This window comes from Psammomys obesus, unplaced genomic scaffold (genome assembly GCF_907164565.1).
Source record: "Psammomys obesus unplaced genomic scaffold, mPsaObe1.curated_primary_1811, whole genome shotgun sequence".
NCBI classification, from domain to species: Eukaryota; Metazoa; Chordata; class Mammalia; order Rodentia; family Muridae; genus Psammomys; species Psammomys obesus.
The window spans coordinates 22,758,018-22,778,533 of NW_026585894.1; the positions used below are offsets into that span (position 1 = coordinate 22,758,018).

The 20,516-nt window shown below is 37.2% G+C and overlaps 1 protein-coding gene across 1 annotated transcript in view; it reads right to left on the reverse strand.

Annotated features, from left to right (window-relative positions):
* Positions 1–225: 225 nt before the first annotated feature.
* Lancl3 (LanC like family member 3) overlaps positions 226–20,516 on the reverse strand; it is a 133,584-nt gene continuing 113,293 nt past the window's right edge. The window contains exons 4-5 of the mRNA XM_055599640.1: positions 14,909–15,116; positions 226–385 (exon numbers count right to left, since the gene is read on the reverse strand). Of these exons, the coding sequence (XP_055455615.1) occupies positions 226–385; positions 14,909–15,116 (368 nt within the window). The remainder of the gene's footprint in view (positions 386–14,908; positions 15,117–20,516) is intronic.

Genomic DNA, 20,516 nt, shown 5'->3' on the forward strand with positions numbered 1-20,516 from the left:
AACGTTAAATCTGTGGTTTGTAGATGAGTTGTGGCATCTCTGTTTGGCAGGCTCTCTCCAGTCTGGTATCGTGCTGTTCTCATCAGACTGATCTCATCCTTTTGGCAGCAAAGTGAAGGCTCAGGATCGCGATATCATTGGATGTGGATTACATGGAAAACTGCCTAGAGGAGGCTCAGGAAAACTCAGGGGACTTCAGCCAGCTGCAATGGGAGATGGAGCCTTTTAAACAAAGACGCTGAAGAGAGGGAATTCAGCCTGATTGGGCTGCAGTAAATCAATGAGAAAGCAAACAGTCCCAGAGAAGCCTTCATACAAGCTGTATATGCTTTCCAGAACCCGTGAACCAGCTTTGAATTCTTCAGTAAATAAGAACTGAGCAAACCTAAGAGAAGAAGAAAACAGGAGCAGTTTCAATATGAATATGTCCATATGACCAGCCACAGGATGCTGTTCATTTGTGAACTTAAAGTTTTAGTGCTGTTTTCTTTTCAGAATTATGTAATTAATTTATGAAAACTCCATTCTCTGGTTAAAAAAAAAAAGAGAGATCAGTTATATAAGTGTTTATGTTTTGCAACAGGTTTTGTTGGCAAACAAATCCAACTATTTTTAGAAGCTGCAAATCAAAGCACATTGGTACTTTCTGAAATTCTATTCCTTCCACTGTCCAATAATTAAAAGTAAAAAACTCAAAATAAATCATTGAACTTTTGTCTTGAACTGAAGCAAACTGATATATCACTGTTCCTTTAAAAGAGCTAAAGATATTGTGTTTCTGGAGGCATATTATTTCTGAACTACATTTAATTTATACATGACAGAAAGCAGAGGCTGAAAATAAGTGTGCAGGATTTTACACAATCTGCTTTGGGCAACAAAATGAATGTGAAGATGCAAGCAACTTTTCATAATGTTAACAGCAAATAGTGAATTTAATTATGAAGCATTGTTGTTAAGACAATTTTCCATTAAAACAAGTCAATGACCTCTAAAATCTCCATTAAAAACATTTTTTAGTTTTACTTATTTAGATTAACTGTAACAACACTCTATCATAGTTTACAACCTTTCAAGTGCGTTCACCTATGTCATTATTTTTAACTGATTTTATTTATTTTTCATCAACAACAACAATAATCACCAATTCTGATGCTGGTGAGACCTGAGAGTTGGAACTATCATAAATTTAGATTACTGCTGCCACCCAGGGGTCCTATGACGAGTAATTACTTATTTAATCTCTTTCAGGGCCCTTGGAATTGGTGTAGGCAGATTAAAACAAATAAAGAGAAAATTAATTGCAATTCTATTTCCTACAGATTTTATATCAACTGTTTCCTTGAATATGTATCTATTTAAATAAGTGTTTTTAACTTTTAAACAGCACAAAAATAAGGCATTTTAGCTGTGTGTGGTGATGCATGCCTGTAATCCCAGCACTCAGGAAGGCAGACACAGGTGGATCTCTGTGAGTTTGAGGCCAGCCTGGTCTACAAAGCAAAATCCAAGACAGCCAAGGCTGCACAGAGAAACCCTGTCTCGAAAAAACAAAATAAATAAATAAATAAATAAATAAATAAATAAATAAACAAACAAATAAATAAATAAATAAAGCATTTTAAGAATCAATTAAATATGTAGAATTATGTGATAAATAGGGATTGTGAATTGACTATAGTTACCCTTCATCTTTTAAGTGCTATCTTTTAACTCTGGATACCTTGGAATTGTCCTCAAATTTATAAAATGTAATATGTAGAATCTAAAAGAACTCAACTATAGTAAAGCACAGTTAGTGTATTTGTTCTTTTTTTAAATTTGTTACCTCTTGTAAGTGATAAGAATTAAAGCCAGCACCTCTATCATTGAGCTGCAAGCTAATTACCAGTTTAAAAAATGAAAACTATCAAAAATTTATGATATAATAACATTAATTATTTTTTAGAATAGTAAATAGCACTATCTAGTAGTGCTTCAATAAGTACTGACATTTTTAAGCACTGAGGGACACAAAATATATTTTGCATTATCTGCAACAAAAGTAGTTGAATATGAGAATACTTCTACAGGTTGCAAAAGTGTAGCTGCTGATAAATTATGATACACACTCAAAATTTAAAGAAAATTTAAACTTCAACCTAAAATTTACCCTGCATACAAGATGTGCAGGGATAAAGATGGAGCAGAGATTGAGGGAATGTCCAACCAATGCCTGGCCAAACCTGAAGAACCATTCCATAAGAGAGAGCCAACCCGTGACACTAATAACAACACTCGCTATGCTTACAGACAGGAGCCTAGCATAGCTGTCTTCTGAGAGGCTCTGCCCAACAGCTGATTGAAACAGATGCTGAGACCCACAGCGATACATTGGGCAAAGTGTAGGGAGTCTTGTGAAAAAATGGAGGGAAGGATAGAAAGATCCGTAGGGAACAGAAGATCCACAAGAAGACTAACAGAGCCAACTAACCAAAGCCCAGAGTTGCTTGCGGAGACTGAAGCACCAACCAAGGACCATGCATGTACTGGACCTAGACCCCTACACAAATGTAGCCAATGGGCAGCTCGGGCTTCATGAGGGCTTCCTAGTAAAGGGAGCAAGAGCTGTCTCTGACATGAACGCTGTTGCCAGTTTTCTGATCACTTCCCCTGGCAAAGCTGCCTCACCAGGCCACAGAGGAAGAGGAATCGCTCAGTCCTGATGGGACTTGATGCTCTCCTGTGGGTTTTAGGGGAGCTCTCTTTTTCTAAAGAATAGAGGAGGGGGAGAGGGAAAGACGAAGGGAGGATGAGACTGGAGAAGAGGAGGGAGGGTGCTATGATTGGAGGGTAAAGTGAATAAGTAACTTAATTAATTAAAAAAAGAAATGATTACAATCCAGTTTGATATGTAATCTTAAACATATTCATAAACTCCAGACTTAAAACCCCTTAAAGATAAAGAGTTGTGGAGCTGAGGTATCCAAATTTGATTTTATGTTATATAAACATCGATGAATTTCTTAAACCAGGCTTTTTAAAAATAATAATAATAATATTATTATTATTATTATTTTATTAACTCTGTCTCCGAGCTGTATCCTGCTCCCTTATTCCCTCCCAATCCCACCCTCCCTCCCTCAGCTCTTCCTTGCCCCTTTCCAAGTTCACGAATTGGGGAGGACCTCCTCCCCTTTCGTTTGGCCCTGTTTTATCAGGTATCTTCAGGACTGGCTGCAAAGTCCTCCTCTGTGGCCTAGCAGGACTGCTCCTCCCTTGGGGGGTGGGGAGGTCAAAGAGCCTACCATTGAGTTCCTGTCAGAAATAGTCCCTGTTCCCCTTACTATGGGAAACGAATTGGTTATTGAGCTACCACGAGCTTCGTCCAAGCAAAGGTTCTAGGTTATATCCATACATGGTCCTTGGTTAGAGAAACAGATTCAGAAAAAAAAAAAAAAAAAAAAAAAACCTGTGCCCAGATATATTTTGTCCTTCTGGAACTCCTATCCTTTCCCCGTTATACTAACTCCCCTTCTGCCGAAGGTTTGGTTATGAGTCTTAGTATCTGTTTTGAAATGCTGCTAGGTAGAGTCTTTCAGATGCCTTCTGTGGTAGACTCCTGTCATACGTCCAATGCACATTCCATTTTTGCAAAAATTGCATAATTACATAAGTTATTTGGAAAGACTGAAGATATATAATAGTCTTTCACCAAACAGTAAAACCGGAAAAATGAAAATTACATTTTTACGTAATGTGTAAATGTATTTTGACAAAATATCTGTAAGACAGAAAATGAGTCCATTACACTGTAAAATTAATTTTACTCACGTGTGTGAACTCCGCCCCCATTAACCATGATTTATTTTAGTATTACATATCACTAAAACCTTGGTTTCCTGCATTATTTACCTAGAATGAAGGATGCAGTGAACATATTATGTGCTTTTAAAAATACTTTCTAAACAATGCATAACATTGTTCGTTTCTGCAAAATGTTGTCAATAATAAAATAAAAACTATTTTTCAACACTGTGCCCAAGGTTCCCAGAATCAAATAAAATAAATAATTTTCTAAACAATTATTAGTCAAAACAGTAGCCTGAATGGTAATTATAAGAGCTAAAAAGAATTAGCCACATTACATATAAAATCCTAATGGAGCCTCAACAGATAAAAGAAGATTCAAATAATCCCTTGTATTATGTCTGATCACCATGGAATAAAGCTGGACCTCAACAACAACAGAAATAGCAAAAACACTACACACACATGGAAACTGAACAACTTGCTACTAAATGACAGCTGGGTTAGGGAAGAAATAAAGAAAGAAATCAACGAAAATGAAGACACAACATACTCAAACTTGTGGGACACAATGAAAGCAGTGCTAAGAGGAAAGTTCATAGCACTAAGTGTCTTCAAGAAGAAATTCGAGACATCTCATTCAAGCAACGGCTCACTTAAAAAACCTAGAAAAAGAAGGAGCAGACACACCAAAAAGGAGAGACGGCTGGAAATAATCAAACTCAGGGCTGAAATCAATCAAATGGAAACAAATAAATCAATTCAAAGAATCAATGAAACCAAAAGCTGGTTCTTTGAGAAAATCAACAAGATAGACAAACCCTTAGCCAAACTAACTAAAAGGTAGAGAGACACTATCCAAATCAACAAAATCAGAAATGAAAATGGGGACATAATGACAGACACTGAGGAAATCCAAACAATCATTAGGACTTACTTCTAAAGTCTATATGCCACAAAATTTGAAAATCTAAATGAAATGGACAATTTTCTTGATCGATTCGACTTAATAAAGCTGAATGAGGACCAGGTAAATCAATTAAATAGTCCTATATCCCCCAAGGAAATAGAAGTGGTCATCGAAAGTCTCCCATCCAAAAAAAAGCCCAGAACCAGATGGTTTCAGTGCAGAATTCTACCAGACCTTCAAAGAAGAGCTAACTCCAATTCTCTTCAAACTATTCCACAAAATAGAAACAGAAGGAACATTACTAAACTCATTCTATGAAGCCACAGTCACCTTGGTACCTAAAGCTCACAAAGACCCCACAAAGAAAGAGAATTTCAGGTCAATCTCCCTTATGAACATTGATGCAAAAATACTCAACAAAATACTTGCAAACTGAATACAAGAACTCATCAAATATATCATCCACTATGACCAAGTATGCTTCATCCCAGGTATGCAGGGGTGGTTCAGTATACAGAAGTCCATCAATCTGATCCACCATATTAACAAACTGAAAGAAAAAAAAAACACATGATAATCTCCCTAGATGCTGAAAAAGCATTTGACAAACTCCAACATCCATTCATTATTAAACTGTTGGAGAGATCAGGGATACAAGTCACATATCTATACATAGTAGAGGCGATATACAGCAAGCCTATAGCCAACATCAAACTGAACGGAGAGAAACTTAAAGCAATCCCACTGAAATCAGGGACAAGACAAGGCTGCCCACTCTCTCCATATCTCTTCAACATAGTTCTGGAAGTCCTTTCTAGAGCAATAAGACAGTTGAAGGAGATCAAGGGAATACAATTTGGAAAGGAAGAAGTCAAATTAACAGTATTTGCAGATGATATGATAGTATTCGTGAGTAACTCCAAAAACTCTACCAGGGAACTCCTACAGCTGATGAACACCTTCAGCAAAATGCCCAGATACAAAATTAACTCAAAAAATATCAGTAGCCCTCCTATATACAAAAGACAAAAGGGCTGAGAGAGAAATTAGGTAAACAACACCCTTCACAATAGCCACAAATGACATAAAGTACCTTGGAGTAATCCTAACCAAGAGAGTCAAAGACTTGTATGAAAAAAATTTCAAGTCTCTAAAGAAAGAATTAGAAGAAAATACCAGAAGATGGAAAGATCTCCCATGCTCATGGCTTGGCAGAATTAACATAGTAAAAATGGCCATCTTACCAAAAGCAATCTACAGATTCAATGCAATTCCCATCAAATTACCAACACAATTCTTTTCAGACATAGAAAGAAAAATTCTCAACTTCATATGAAATAACAAGAAACCCAGAATTGCTAAAACAATCCTCTACAATAAAAGATCTTCTGGAGGTATCTCTATCCCTGATCTTAAGTTGTACTATACAGCAACAGTTATAAAAACTGCATGGTACTGGCATAGAAACAGAATGGTGGATCAATGGTACCAAACAGAAGACCCAGAAATAAACCCACACACTTATGGACACCTGATTTTTGACAAGGATGCAAAAACCATACAATGGAAAAAAGATAGCATCTTCAACAAATTTTGCTGCTCTAACTGGATGTCTACATGTAGAAAAATGCAAATAGATCCTTATTTATCACCCTGCACAAAACTAAAGTCCAAGTGGATCAAAGACCTCAACATAAAACCAGACACATTAAATCAGTTAGAAGAAAAAGTGGGGAATACCCTAGAACTCATTGGTACAGGAGACAACTTCCTGAACAGAACACCAACAGCACAGGATTTAAGAGCAACAATCAATAAATGGGACCTCATGAAGCTGTAAAGCAAAGGACACCATCATCAAAACAAAACGACTGCCTACAGATTGGGAAAGAATCTTCACCAACCCTTTATCTGACAGAGGACTAATATCCAGGATATATAAAGAACTAAAGAACCTGAAAGCAGCAAAACAAGTAATCCAATTAAAAAATGGGGAACAGACCTAAACAGAGAACTCTCCGTAGAGGAATATCGAATGGCAGAGAAACACTTAAAGAAATGCTCAACGTCATTGGCCATTAGGGAAATGCAAATCAAAATGACCCTGAGATTTCACCTTACACCCATCAGAATGGCCAAGATGAAAAACTCAAGTGACAACACATGTTGGAGAGTTTGTGGAGAAAGGGGAACCCTCCTCCACTGCTGGTGGGAATTTAAACTGGTACAATACTTTGAAAGTCTATCTGGTGCTTTCTCAGACAATTAGGAATAGTGCTTCCTCAAGATCCAGCCATACCACTTCTAGGCATATATCCAAAAGAGGCTCAAGTACACAATAAGGACATTTGCTCAACCATGTTTGTAGCAGCTTTATTTGTAATAGCCAGAAGCTGGAAACAGCCCAGATGCCCCTCAACTGAAGAATGGATGCAGAAACTGTGGTACATCTACAAAATGCAGTATTACTCTGCAAGGAAAAATCAGGAAATTTGCAGGTAAATTGTGGGACCTGGAAAGGATCATCCTAGTGAGCTGTTCCAGAAGAAAGACACACACAGTATATACTCTCTCATATAGACATATAACATAGGACAAACCTACTAAAATCTGTACATCTAAAGAAACTAATTAAGAGAGAGGACCCTAAATAAAACGCTCAATTCCCAATCCTGAAAGGCAAAGAGGGTGGACATCAGAGGAAGAAGAAAACAGGAAACAACCTAGAAACCTGCCACAGAGGGCCTCTGAAAGGCTCTACCCTGCAGACTAACAAAGCAGACGCTGAGACTTATGGCCAACTGTTGGTCAGAGTACATGGAATCTTATGTAACATGTGGGAAGTAGTAAGAGCTAGAGAGAACAGGAACCCACAAGGAGAGCAACAGATCCAGAAAATTTGAACACAGGGAACTTCCCAGAGACTCATACTCCAACTAAGGACTACTCATGGAGATAACCTAGAACCCCTGCACAGATGTAGCCCATGGCAATTTAGTGTCCAAGTGGGTTACATAGTAATGGGAAGAGGGACTGCCTCTGACATAATCTGATTGGCCTGCTCTTTGGTCACCTCCCCCTAAGGGGGAAGCTGCCTTACCAGGCCACAGAAGATGACAATGCAGCCACTCCTGATGGGATATGATAGACTAAGATCAGAAGGAACGAGAGAAGAGGACCTCCACTATCAATGGACTTAGGGAGGGGAATGGGTGAAGAAGGGGGAGGAAGGGTGGGATTGAGAAGGGAGGAGGGAAGGATTTATAGAGGATACAAAGTGAATAAATTGCAATTAATAAAAAATATATAAGTAAAATTAGATAAAAAATTAAAAATAAACCTAATGGTTCTATTTTTTAAAAAATTAGCCAAGAATAAGTAATCCTTTACAAATTATTACTAATTGATAATGAGAGGCTATCTATTTACACATTTTAAGCTAGACAATAACACAAAAGAAGAAAGAGTGGGGGCTACCTGTGAGAAGGAAACTAGGTAGCAATGATGAGTGGGCTTAATGGAAGGCAGTAAATGGGATAGCGAATTAGAAAATTGTAAAATGACACATGCGCATAAGTATGTCATACTGAAACCCATTTTTCATATGCTAACTTTAAAGTAATATAGAAGTTATGATAGAAAAGGAATAGTGGGTAATCAAGGCAGAAACTAACAAAGTAGAAAGCAAAAGAGAAAAAAAGAGGGCTAATATCCTGAATATATAAAGAACTGAGGAGTTGACAGAGGTGTTTTCAATCAGAATATATAATGAATAAATTATAAAGAAAAAAATAAAAATTCTTAAAAAGATTCAAAAAGAAAAAAGAAAGAAAGAAAGAAGAAAGAAAGCAAGAAAGAAGAAAGAAAGAAAAAAAGAAATTCACAAGGCCCCTAATCATCAGGGAAATGCAAATCAAAACGACCCTGAGATTCTACCTCACACCCATCAAAATGGCTAAGATCAAAAACTTAAGTAACAATACATGCTGGAGAGGATGTGGAGAAAGGGGAACTGTCCTCCATTGCTGGTGGGAATGGAAACATGAATAACCAGTTTAGTTATTCAATCAATCTGGCACTTTCTCAAAAAATTAGAAATAGTACGACCTCAAGATCCAGCTATACCACTCTTAGGCATATACCCAAAGGATGCCCTAACATTCAGTAAGGACATTTCCTCAACTATGTTCATAGCAGCTTTATTTGTAATAGCCAGAACAGGAAGCAACCCAGATGTTCCTCAGTTGAGGAATGGGTATAGAAAGTGTGGTACATTTACGTGATGGAATATTATTCAACAATTAGAAACAAGGAAACCATGAAATTTGCAGGCAAATAGTGGGAACTAGAAAAGATCATAATGAGTGAGGTAACCTAGAAGCAGAAAGACACATATGGTATATACTCACTTATAAGTGGCTATTAGCCATATTATATAGGATAAAGCTGCTGAAATATGTAGTCCTAAAGAAGCTAAACAACAAAGAGGACCCCAGGGAAGAGGATGAAACCTCACTCAGAAAGGCAAACAGGATAGACCTTGGAAGTTAGAGAAGACAAAGAACAGGACAGGAGCCTTCCACAGCAGACCTCTGAAAGCCTCTACCTACCAGAGCATTGAAGAAGATTTTAAGACTCATAGCCAAACTTTGGGCAGAGTGCAGGAAATGTTATGGAAGAAGAGGGAGACAGAAAGACCTGGAGGGGACAAGAACTCCACAAGGAGACCAACAGAGCCAAAAAACCTGGTCCCAGGGTCCTGCAGAGAATGACAGTCCAACCATGAACCATGTATGGAAAGGACCCAGACCCCCTGCTCAGAAAGAAAACCCATAGGCTGCTCAGTTTCCAAGTGGGTACCCTAGTAAGGGGACCAGATGCTGTCTCTGGCATGAAATCAGTGGCCAGCTCTTTGTTCACCTCCCACTGGGGGATGCAGATTAAGATGATGCAGCTAGCCTTGATGAGACCTGATAGGCTAGGGTCAGATAAAAGGGGAGGAGGACCTCCCCTATCAGTGGACTAGGGAAAGGCATAGGGGGAGAAGAGGGATGGTAGGTGGGACTAGGAGGAGATGAGGGAGGGGGCTACAAGAGGGATACAAAGTGAATAAATTGTATTATTTATTAATTAATTTAATTATTCAAAAGAAAGTCACTAGGGCATAATCTAGTATAATTGGTTTCATCTGTTGGACAAGTTTTGTCAGAGGTGCTTGTGCCCTAAAACATGTTTTTGAAAAGAGTGGATAAACCTCCCTGTTTCCTGGCATGCCAATCTGATTGTTCAGAGCTGGAATTATAACATTTTTAAGTTCCAGAGCTCTTTATAAAACTCAAACATCTCATTCACGAGCTGTAAAATGCAGGTAATATTTCAGTATTGTTTTGGCATTGAATTATATTGCTTGGAGTTCTGAACTTTCCATTTCATTATACTTCAAAGTTAAATATGATACAAATTGGAGAGGCTTTCAGTTCTAGGAACAGTAATGTTTTTTTTAAAAAATGTACCTTTTCTGAAGAAACATTACTTGGTCATCACATATTTGTCTTTTAACATGCATTTTAACACAGCTACATAGAAATCTGGCCATCTTCAATTTCTATTTTTCTAGTAATTATATTAATTAATTTGGAAAACAACAGGTCAGCTTTCAGTGAAACGGGTTAGAAAGCTGTGTCATGTGTGTGCTAAGCAACCACTCTCACACTGAGCCTATCACCAGCTGTGAATTTTACTGTTTGCAGACAGGGTCTCACTACTTGACTACATTAGCCTTTTCCTCCCTCTTGTGGCCCAAGAAAGTTTGGAATTTGTGGTTCTCCCATGTACATCTCTTAAGTAGCCACAATTATGGGCCTCAATCAGCACACAAAGCAAATAGAAGACTCATAAGTGCTAGTAATTCCCTTTAGAGAATATATGGAAATATCAAAGGTATTTTATAGTTTAACAGTGAATACTTGATACATTAACATTTAGAAGACCTTTCTGGGGCATTTGAACCTTTACTCTAAAGACCTAAAATATATATATATATATAGAAAGTGAACATTATAGGTAAAGAGGCCTAAGAGGTGAATGTAGACATGCTAGGAAGCAAGGAGACATAGGTAGAAATTAAAAATTATGCATGGAGGGAAACAAAACCTTAAAGGGCTTGTGGCATACCGCATATGGCATACCAAATGAATCCCAAGAACCACAACAGGGTGGAGTGAACAAGAAGGAAGTGAATAGGAGATGAAGTCAAAGGGAAAGGGAGCTTAGGTGCTGTAGGACTTCTGACACAGAGGGCAGACTTTGGCTTTTACCTTCAGTCATAGTAGAAATCTACTGGATTATCTTAAACATAGGAGTGTCTTTCTAACATTATATGTATTATAAAAAGTAAATATAAAGATCATGGTAAAATGTAAGATCACTAATGCAATGAGTATAAAAGCAATGATGCTTTTGTTATGGAGATGCACTGTTGTAGGGGAACTCATGCAACAGAAAAACAAAGAGTATGATTGCCTATAAGGAAATTAGTTACAGTCATAATTACTTGCATATAATGTGCATGTATATCTAGAAAATCTGATGGAATGTATTAGAAAACTGGTAGGACAATAATGGAATATGTAAGTTCTATGATATCTATGATGATAGTATTTATGAAAACATAGATACAAGGTGCAATGCTGATTGACAAGAAAAATATAAACTGATGATGAACTGTACTGATATTCTGATGATAAATTGATGACATATGTTTTTTAATTTTAATAAGTAACAGTAATACATAGACTGAAAATATGATGCCTTGAGAAAAATCTCATTTATAATAAACTTGGAAATTAACAAAACAAAAAATTTTATTGCTAACAAGAATTTAAAGACATTGTTCATAAAATCAAGAATTGGCGAAGTGACATTTTAACAACTTAAATAAATGGAAAGCTATACCATAATCTTGAATGGGAAACTTTGTTATTTAAAGACATTAATGATTCTCATGGAAATAACCTGTAATTTGGTGAAATTCTGACCAAATTTCATAGGACTGTTTTTAAAGCTGACAAATTATAAGTTGAAAAATGAGATGGGGAAATAGTAAAGAAAAAAATAGAAGTAAACAATGAAATATAGAAGTAGCAAAATAGAACTTAAGAAAGCCCCCAAACAAAACTGTTCATGCATAAAACTTCAATCTGTGGTAGAGATAAACTATCAAATCAATGTCTTGCTAAAAGCTTTTCAGCAACCCAAGGTAGAAAATAATCTAGCACCAATGAAAAATCATTTCTAGATGAATAAAATCTTTTCATGTTAAAATAAATTCACAAAAGAACAAGTGTTAATATTAATTACCTTTTGTTATCTTAGAATAGTAAAGGTAATTCTATGAATAACACAAAATACAGAAAATATTAACAAGAAATATGAAGATCACAAAGCATTACCTAATACTTTCATATGACAAAGGTTTTGGAACAAGTGGGGAGAAATGGTAAAGAAAAATGGCTCTGTAGCTGAGCACACTGGCTGTTCTTCCAGAGAAGCAGGGTTTGATTCCCAGCACCAACATGGCAGCTTTCAACTGTCTATCAATCCAGCACTAGGAAGTCTGGTTTGTTTTTCTGGCCTCCGCGGGCATCAGGATTACACATGATGCACAGACACACTTACAGGCAAAACATCCACACAAAGAATTTTTTTTAAAAAAATTAAGTTTAAAAAAAAGAGAAATAGCGGTAAAGGAAAATATTTACAGCACACTTTATAGAAGAGTCATAATCATAAATATAACCACCAAAATAGAAAAATGGGAAGGGGAGGAAGGAAAAGGATAAAAGCAGGTTCATTTTAGGACAAGAAACACTTATAAACCTGAATATTTCTATCCTAAAATTTTAAGTCAGGAATAGAGTACTCTATAATAGACTGCTTGCCTACCTAGCATGCATGAATGAGATTCTGAGTTCTACTCCCATTACTTTGAGAAAAAAAAGGTATATGGTAATTTAAAAATATTTCTTACATAAATGTTCTATCACTATAATGTACATATAGTATGTATCTTCATTATATTGAATGTATATGATATGATATTTGAGGCAATTTTGCCTATATTAGCAAATATTATATCAATATTATATTAGCCAACATATATCAAGTTTCTATTACTTAGAGTTGATTTATGGTACAACTTCATTGAATAATTATTTAGCTGCTTAAAACAATGAAATAAATTTATGCAAACTAAAATTATTCATTTAAAAGTTCAGTTAAAATAGTATATATAGTATCATTATATAAGTATAATAATAATATAGAGAACTGAGGTATGATTTAATGATAAAGTATGTCTTTAGCATGTGTGAAGCCCTGCGATGAATTCCTAGAACTAAAATTTAGACACACACACAATTCTGTATCTATGTACATATATATATATCATATAAGTATGAATACATGTATATATGTGTGTGTGTGCATAGACAAAACTTAAGGAATGATAAATCTCAAATTTATAGTAATAACAGTTAACCCTTACACTGAAGTTAGTATACTCCAGGCACTATTTAAAATGATTTTCTTTTATTTATTTACAAGTTCCTTTTTATATTAAAGTTTATAAAATTAAAAAAAAATAAAAATAGTTTCATGTGTTAACTAATTTAAACGAGGCAATACCCTGAGAAGTAGGCATTATTTCTCATATGTTCCAAATGAGGAAGTTGCGTGACTGGTTATGCGCTTAGATAGCCAATATGATTCTGGGCATATCCCTTTAAAGGAAAATATCACAGCCATGAGGGGCTATTCTTTGGTTTCTACCAAGTGACAACTCAGATATAATGGAATCCAATCATATGGGGGGTGGTGAGAAACCTCCTAGCTTAGAAGACATAAGTGCCACACAGAGAAATCCAGACCTCTTGTGACAACTCACATAGACAGGTCCCATGAGCCTCAAGAGAATACTGATTTCATGCTGCTCAGTTTTCTACCAGTTTATTCATAGTCCATTCATAGTCTTCCTGGCACAGGGTATATAGTTAATCAGTATGGAGTTATTTCTATTCAATACAATGTCTGTTCTACATCTGATTTTCCATCTTTATTGGGGCTTTGGGAATAAAGTTCAGATATTTATTAATTTAGCATTATCAATCCAAATTAGAAATGTATACATTCTTTAGTTCAAACATTCCCCTTCTAGGAATTTACTTGTTAACAAAGGTAGTATCCATTGCAGAAACAAGAGAAGTGACAACTATTAATAGAAATTATGCACACAGAAGTGCAAGGTCACAGTAAAAGAGATTAGTAATCCAAGATGGCTCTGCCTCCTTTGTAGCCTACTTCCTTCGTAGGCAGCAAGCAGGAATGCGTAATTCAGCCATATGAGTGTAAAAAGGTAGCACTTTTTATAATAAAAATATTGGAAACAATTGGAATACAATATTATTTTTTTAGTAAGAATGATTAATAAAAATGATAGAAGAGGCCCTTTATGAATTGACATAGCATGATCAGTAAGATAAGATAAGAAGGACAAAATTTGTTATCTATTCCCATATGCTTGATTTTACAAACATTATTCTTGGGAAGACAAACAAGACAGTGCCTCCAGAAAAGTCAGTTTAATGGCTGGAAGTCCTGGTCATTGTGCTCCTTTTTTACACATTTGAAATCAGGTAACCGTATTACCTACTTAGAAAATTAGGTTAAGATTTCAAATTTCCCTAGCTGGGCTGCCTTGTCTTGCTTCAACGAAAAAGGAGGCATTTAGTCCTCATGCAGCTCAATGTGCCAGGGTGGGTTGGTACCTAGGGGTTGGGGTGGGGGTGGTGGTGATAGGGGAAGTGTGTGGGAGGGTGGGACTGGGAAGGAGAGGAGGGAATGGGGTTTCAATTGGGGTGTAAAATGAACAAATAAGTAAGTTAATGAAGAAACAACTATTTCCAAAATAAGACTCAGAATGTAGCTCAGCAAGTAGAGTACTTGTCTTGCATACAAGCAGCTCTCTGGTTTTATTCCCTAGCACCACATAAAATGGTGTGGTTGTGTACACCTGCAATTCCTGAACTTGGAAGATACAAGGACATTGTTCACTACATATTGAATTTGGTGCCAGCCTAGAATATGTGAGATCTTGTCTCAAATAAAGAAAACAAAACAACTTCTAAGAATACACACATGAAAATAGCTGACCTTTGGGCACGGTAGATGTATTTCGAGTTTCCTGTAAGACGGTACAGCAGAAGGAAGACATAGGCACTGCCAGCTACCCCGTGGCAAATCCCTGGCCCCTTCTTCAGCAGGCCTTTCTGCCATGTTAGCTCCCCACACCGAATACAAGTGTCCAGGTACTGTGGTTTCTTGGAAACGAGATAAGCTTTGGCAAACAGATAAGCAATTCCTGCAAAAACATCAAAGACAATAAGAGGTGACTTTCGGGGTTTAACAATACACAGTTTCTCAAAGGTGCACACCTCACAAATCCCCACATATTTTAAGGCTGTGGCTAAGATGTGGCTTGGGAGACTGCATTTCCGTTTTGTTTTCTTTTGTTTTTACATTCCTAGTTACATTTTCAACAATTGGACTTCTAAGCACTATGCTTTCGGTAGCAAGACTATATAATGCTCTACATGAGAGTGTGTTTTCCCTATGTGATTAGTTTAAGCTATTTTAATTCTATCATGGAGCTTGCTTCTGGAGAGAGACTGTTTAATTGAAGTACATCAACTAATATGATCCATTATTTTCTTTATAAGTGACTTAATATTTAATGATACATACATGCTGGTAAACACTGTATATAGGGCTGTTTCAAAGGGCTTTTTACACAGCTTACTAATTAAACCATAAAAGTTCAGAATTTGGTCTCATCAGGACTGGCTTCATTATCTTCCTCTGTGGACTGGTAAAGCTGATAGACTAGGGTCAGGTGGAAGGGGAGGAGGACCTTCCCTAACATTGGACTGGGGGAGGGGCATAGGAGAAGAAAAGGGAGGGAGGGTGGGATTGGGAAGGGATGGAGGAGGGGGCTATAGGTGGGATACAAAGTGAATACACTGTAATTAATAAAAATAAAATATTTCTTTTAAATTTCAGAATTTGCAGTGTTTATATATTTATAACAATACCCCCTTCCTTAAAGGCAAAACTAGAAGACTTTCCAAGAAAAATAGTGCAAAAACCAAACAACCTCAATAAAACATCTACTCTAGCTTTGAAGTGAGTCCTTCCCATGGCCAGTGTTCCATGGAAGGAATTCCTCTGAAAGTTGCCAACAAAAGTAATAAACACTCCTGAAGCACGAGCAGAAACAAGCGGAGTGACAACTAGTCATTGCTATTATTCTCTCCAAGTTGCAAGGTCTAGATGTTCATAGTGAAAGAGATTAGAATGCAAGATGACTGCCTCCTGCATAGCCTACTTTCCCCTATATAGAATGGAGGAAGGGGGAAAACTAGCTTAGTGATAGAATGCTTGTATAGAAAGTGTGAGGCACTCGGATTCATGGCAAGCACCCTTCAAAATTGCATTAAAATGTGGGATCAGTGACGTTGAATGGAGTAGGTATCTTGATGGGCTCACTCACTAAGATTCTTTCTGCTTTTTATTGTTTTGAACAAGGTACAATAAACAACTTGATAGAGAGGACTTTTTGCATGTGGCCATAATGTAGGGCAAAAGGAGATTTCCCCTCAAAGGTTCCCATGCTGTGTTTATGCTGTTACTATCTTGAGATTCTTAATATTTTGTTTTAATTAATACTTTTTAAAAGTTTACACTAGGTATCCTGAACTGCATAGGTAGTCCTGGCACTGGGGAATCTAAAAGAAATCCTAATGATTGTAAATGTTCCTTGGGTAGACTCCGTGACTAAAATAAAGGTATGTGTCTGTGTTGCTGCTGGGACATTCAGTGAATGGTAGTGTCAGTGAAACTAGAGAGATCAGACAAGTGAAATTGTCCTGAGGGAAACAGTTGGGAGAAGCCTTGAATGGAAGCAGGGATTTTCTGAGATTTGTAAGTGGCATAGGAAATTCCAGGCCCAAGGTGAGGCAAGGAAAGCATATTAACCACCAAGATAATAGAGGCTAAGAGGTTCAGAGACATTTAAGACTAACCACAAGATCAATGTGTCAGCATCCTAATCAAGGGGCCAGTAGGGTAAAAGAGTAAGAAAGAGTTCACATTATGGATGGTATGGTAGTTTCTGTTAGGCATTTCAGACTATATACTGTGGGTAATAGAAAGCTACTAGAATCTTTTTATTATGAATTGGTTGGTTTTAATTTTTCATAATGATGTGATTGTTCTTACATGGTATGGTAAGAAAAGACCTAAAGAAAGACTGGATAGCTCTGAGCTAGTTTTGCTCACAAAAAGTTGGAAATAAAACTTGTCAAAGAGTAACTTCACAGGATGTGATGGCTGTTAAGATAGCAATTGAGCACGAGCTATACTGCAGATGCTGACTTCAAAAGGTCATTCATTGTCTTTTAATGGCTTTTAAAGCTTAATCTGGAGGTACAAACTAGGCTATAAGTATACAAATATAGTTACGGGAATACACAGAATGCCTTATAGCTGCTGGAAGGAAAGGCCTATTATTAGACTGTCAACATCTAACTGAGTACTGGAGGATGAGCAGGAATCAGTGAGGAACCTGGCTCAACTACCTTTTGTCTTACCAACAAGCACATCGTGTTTTAGTTCTCAGAACATCTGGCTGCTAACAAACTTCCTGGATTCCCATCTTTGGTGATTTCCTCACAGGAGAACAGAAAGTAGTAGCATGTACTCAGGCCTCCAAAGTTTACTAGCATAGATGGATACAAACAGCCTGCTCCCTTGCATCGAGACAGAACCAGATTTTTGGTATAGCATGTGCATAACAGCATCCCTCTGAATCAAAGTAAAGCTAGTCTCCATGGAAGCCACTCTTCTCTGGCATGTCTCAGTTTCTCTATCCTACAGTACTTTGCCTTACTAGGTTCCTCCAAGAGTATGCTGTTTCCAGACACTCAGAAAAGAGTTTGTTAGGTAGGAAATGTTTTAGCTAAGGAAAAGCTAAATGGCTCCCTATTATACAGGTACCTTAACATGATACAGAAATTCCTTTATGATCAACATCCTGCTCCTTTAGCTAGCCTCTTTCCCCATTTTCTCATTGAAGCTTTTCACTTCCATAAAACCAAACTATTTTCAGGGCTTTTATGCTTCCCAGTTCCCATGTTATTCTTGGAGGAAGCCTCCTATTTTTCTTGGCACAACTTAACCCAGGAATCACTTTCTTTAGGAAGCTGTCACTGAATCTGGAGGCAGCAAGAGAAAACTCTTTTCTTGGATCCTATCTTACAACATAGAAAATGTAGAACATATACCTAACCAATTGAAAAATATCTGTGTCCGTGTCTGCCTTCCCTACTATAAGGAAAACTAGCAAAGGGTAGGGACTAAATCATATTTCTTTCTTTTCTCCTCATCTGTGGTGTGGTGTTTTTGCTGACAAATAGTCCCACAGATGTCCATTGGCCCTGTGATACCTCATTTATCACCTAGCAGAACCTAGGCACTGAAAGCAGAGTAGAAAAGACAGATGTGGATGGTTTAATTACTCTATCAAGCCATTAGCCCCAGTAGTTATAAGCTATTTAGATCCTATGGCTCAGGCCAGAGTGCAAAGTCCTCTTCTTGAAGCCTGGGATCACAGAATATTATATATGTAGGGATCTTGAAAATACTCTAAATTTGTTGGCTCCTACTCTGGCCTAATGAAAACCATCCTAAGGTTTCTTGACTCTTGGTTGGTTGGTTTTTTGTTTGTTTATTTGTTTGTTTGTTTGTTTTGAGGGTTCTTTGTTTCTTGGTTTTGGTTTGGCTTGGGTTTTGTTTGTTTGTTTTGGTTTTTTGAGACAGGGTTTCTCTGTGTAGCCTTGGCTGTCCTGGATTCGCTTTGTAGACCAGGCTGTCCTTACTGATTCTTAAATTCTGGGATTACAGGCATGTGGCACTGAGCCTGGCTGGCTTCTTGACTCTTAATGGAAAGAATGTCAGGTTTCTTTAGAGTGATGGGAACTATCACAACATTTTCCTGGTATCACTAATAACATTCAGTGATATTAAACACAAGTCAGCGACAGTGTATGACTTTGTCAAATACAAACAGAAAATTAAAGTTTACATTAATACAGATGGCTTTGGGAGACTAAATCTTGGAAATGTGGCATCTCTAGAAACGTGTGACTGATAGAAATATACTGTTTCAACACCCAGGTTCATGCTAGGATGTATAATTTTGCTTAGTCATTTACAACACTTCATTGCCAGCCTGTGCTTCCGCAATTTTGTTCTTTATTCAAAGTCACCTACCCAAGAGCCTTTGTGGAGTGAATTTTTAAAACTGCTCACACCTGTGCTTCACACTGAGTAAAGGAAGTGCACTGTCAGTGTTACCAAAGTAATGATGTAATCTGAAGCAGTCAGGGAGGCTCTTTTAGTCACAGCATTTGTCTTTAATGATTTTGCAAATGACTTCTGTATTTCAGAGCAGTCAAGGTTATGCAGGGATCACATGAGTCTTCCTGCAATACTTTCTTGCATTTAGTGAGAAAAAGCTATATGTCACTGGAGGTATTTATAAATGTGGGTGCTTCTAAAAACATCTGAGATATATCCCTTAGGAATGGCAAAGATCCAGGTGTAAAAATGTGTCAGTGGTGGCAAAAATGCTGAAATTCACTACTCCACTTCAACACGCTCATTTCAGATTTTTTAAGTGACTTTTCTCAAGGTCACTTAGTTGATTAGTGATAAAACTGCACTTAGACCCCAGAACTGTTAACCTATAGTCAACAGTCAACAACTACTTACACATTTCATACATAAATGTCACTAGTGGGAGGGGGCTGAAAGAAAGTTATTTGGAAGCAGGCATGGATGAAGGAACATTAATGACGTTTCATGTTGTAGATTCTCTCTGGCAGTTTTCTTTTTGTAGAATTTTTAATTTTTTAAAATTTATTACTTTGTATCCCAGCTCTAGCCCCCTCCCTAATCCCCTCCCAATCCTGCCCTCCCTTTTCTCCTCCTATGCCTCTCCCCCAGTCCACTGATTAGGAACGTCCTCCTTCCCTTCCATCTGACCCTAGTCTATCAGGTCTCATAAGGACTAGCTGCATTGTCTTCCTCTGTAGCCTGGTAAGGCTTCCCTCCCCTCTCAGGGGGAGGCGATCAAAGAGCCAGCCACTGAATTCATGTCAGAGAGAGTTCTGTTCCTCTTACTAGGGAACCCACTTGGAGACTGAGCTGCCATGGGCTACATCTGCAGGGGTTCTAGGTTATCTCCATGCATGGTACTTGGTTGGAGTATCAGTTCAGCCAAGAATCCTGGGCCCACGTTTTTTGTTCTGTTGGTCTCTTTGTGGAGCTCTTGTCCCCTCCAGGTATTCCATTGTGTAAATGTACTACAATTTCTGTATCCATTCCTCCATTGCGGGACATCTAGGTTGTTTCAAGATTCTGGCTATTACTAATAAAGTTGATATGAACATGTTTGAACAAATGTCCTTGTTGTATACTTGAGACTAAATACGTATACAAAATATAAGTATACATATATTTTGAATATATGACTTTGGCAGGTTTTTAATTATAATACCATCTGTGCTGTCCATACATCTATTCTCATATTTTGGATATATGACTCTAGCAGGTTTTTAATTATAGCACCATCTGTGCTGTCCATAAATCTATTCTCAAAATATTTTTTTTCAAAAAATTAAATTCTTCTTCTAGACCATAT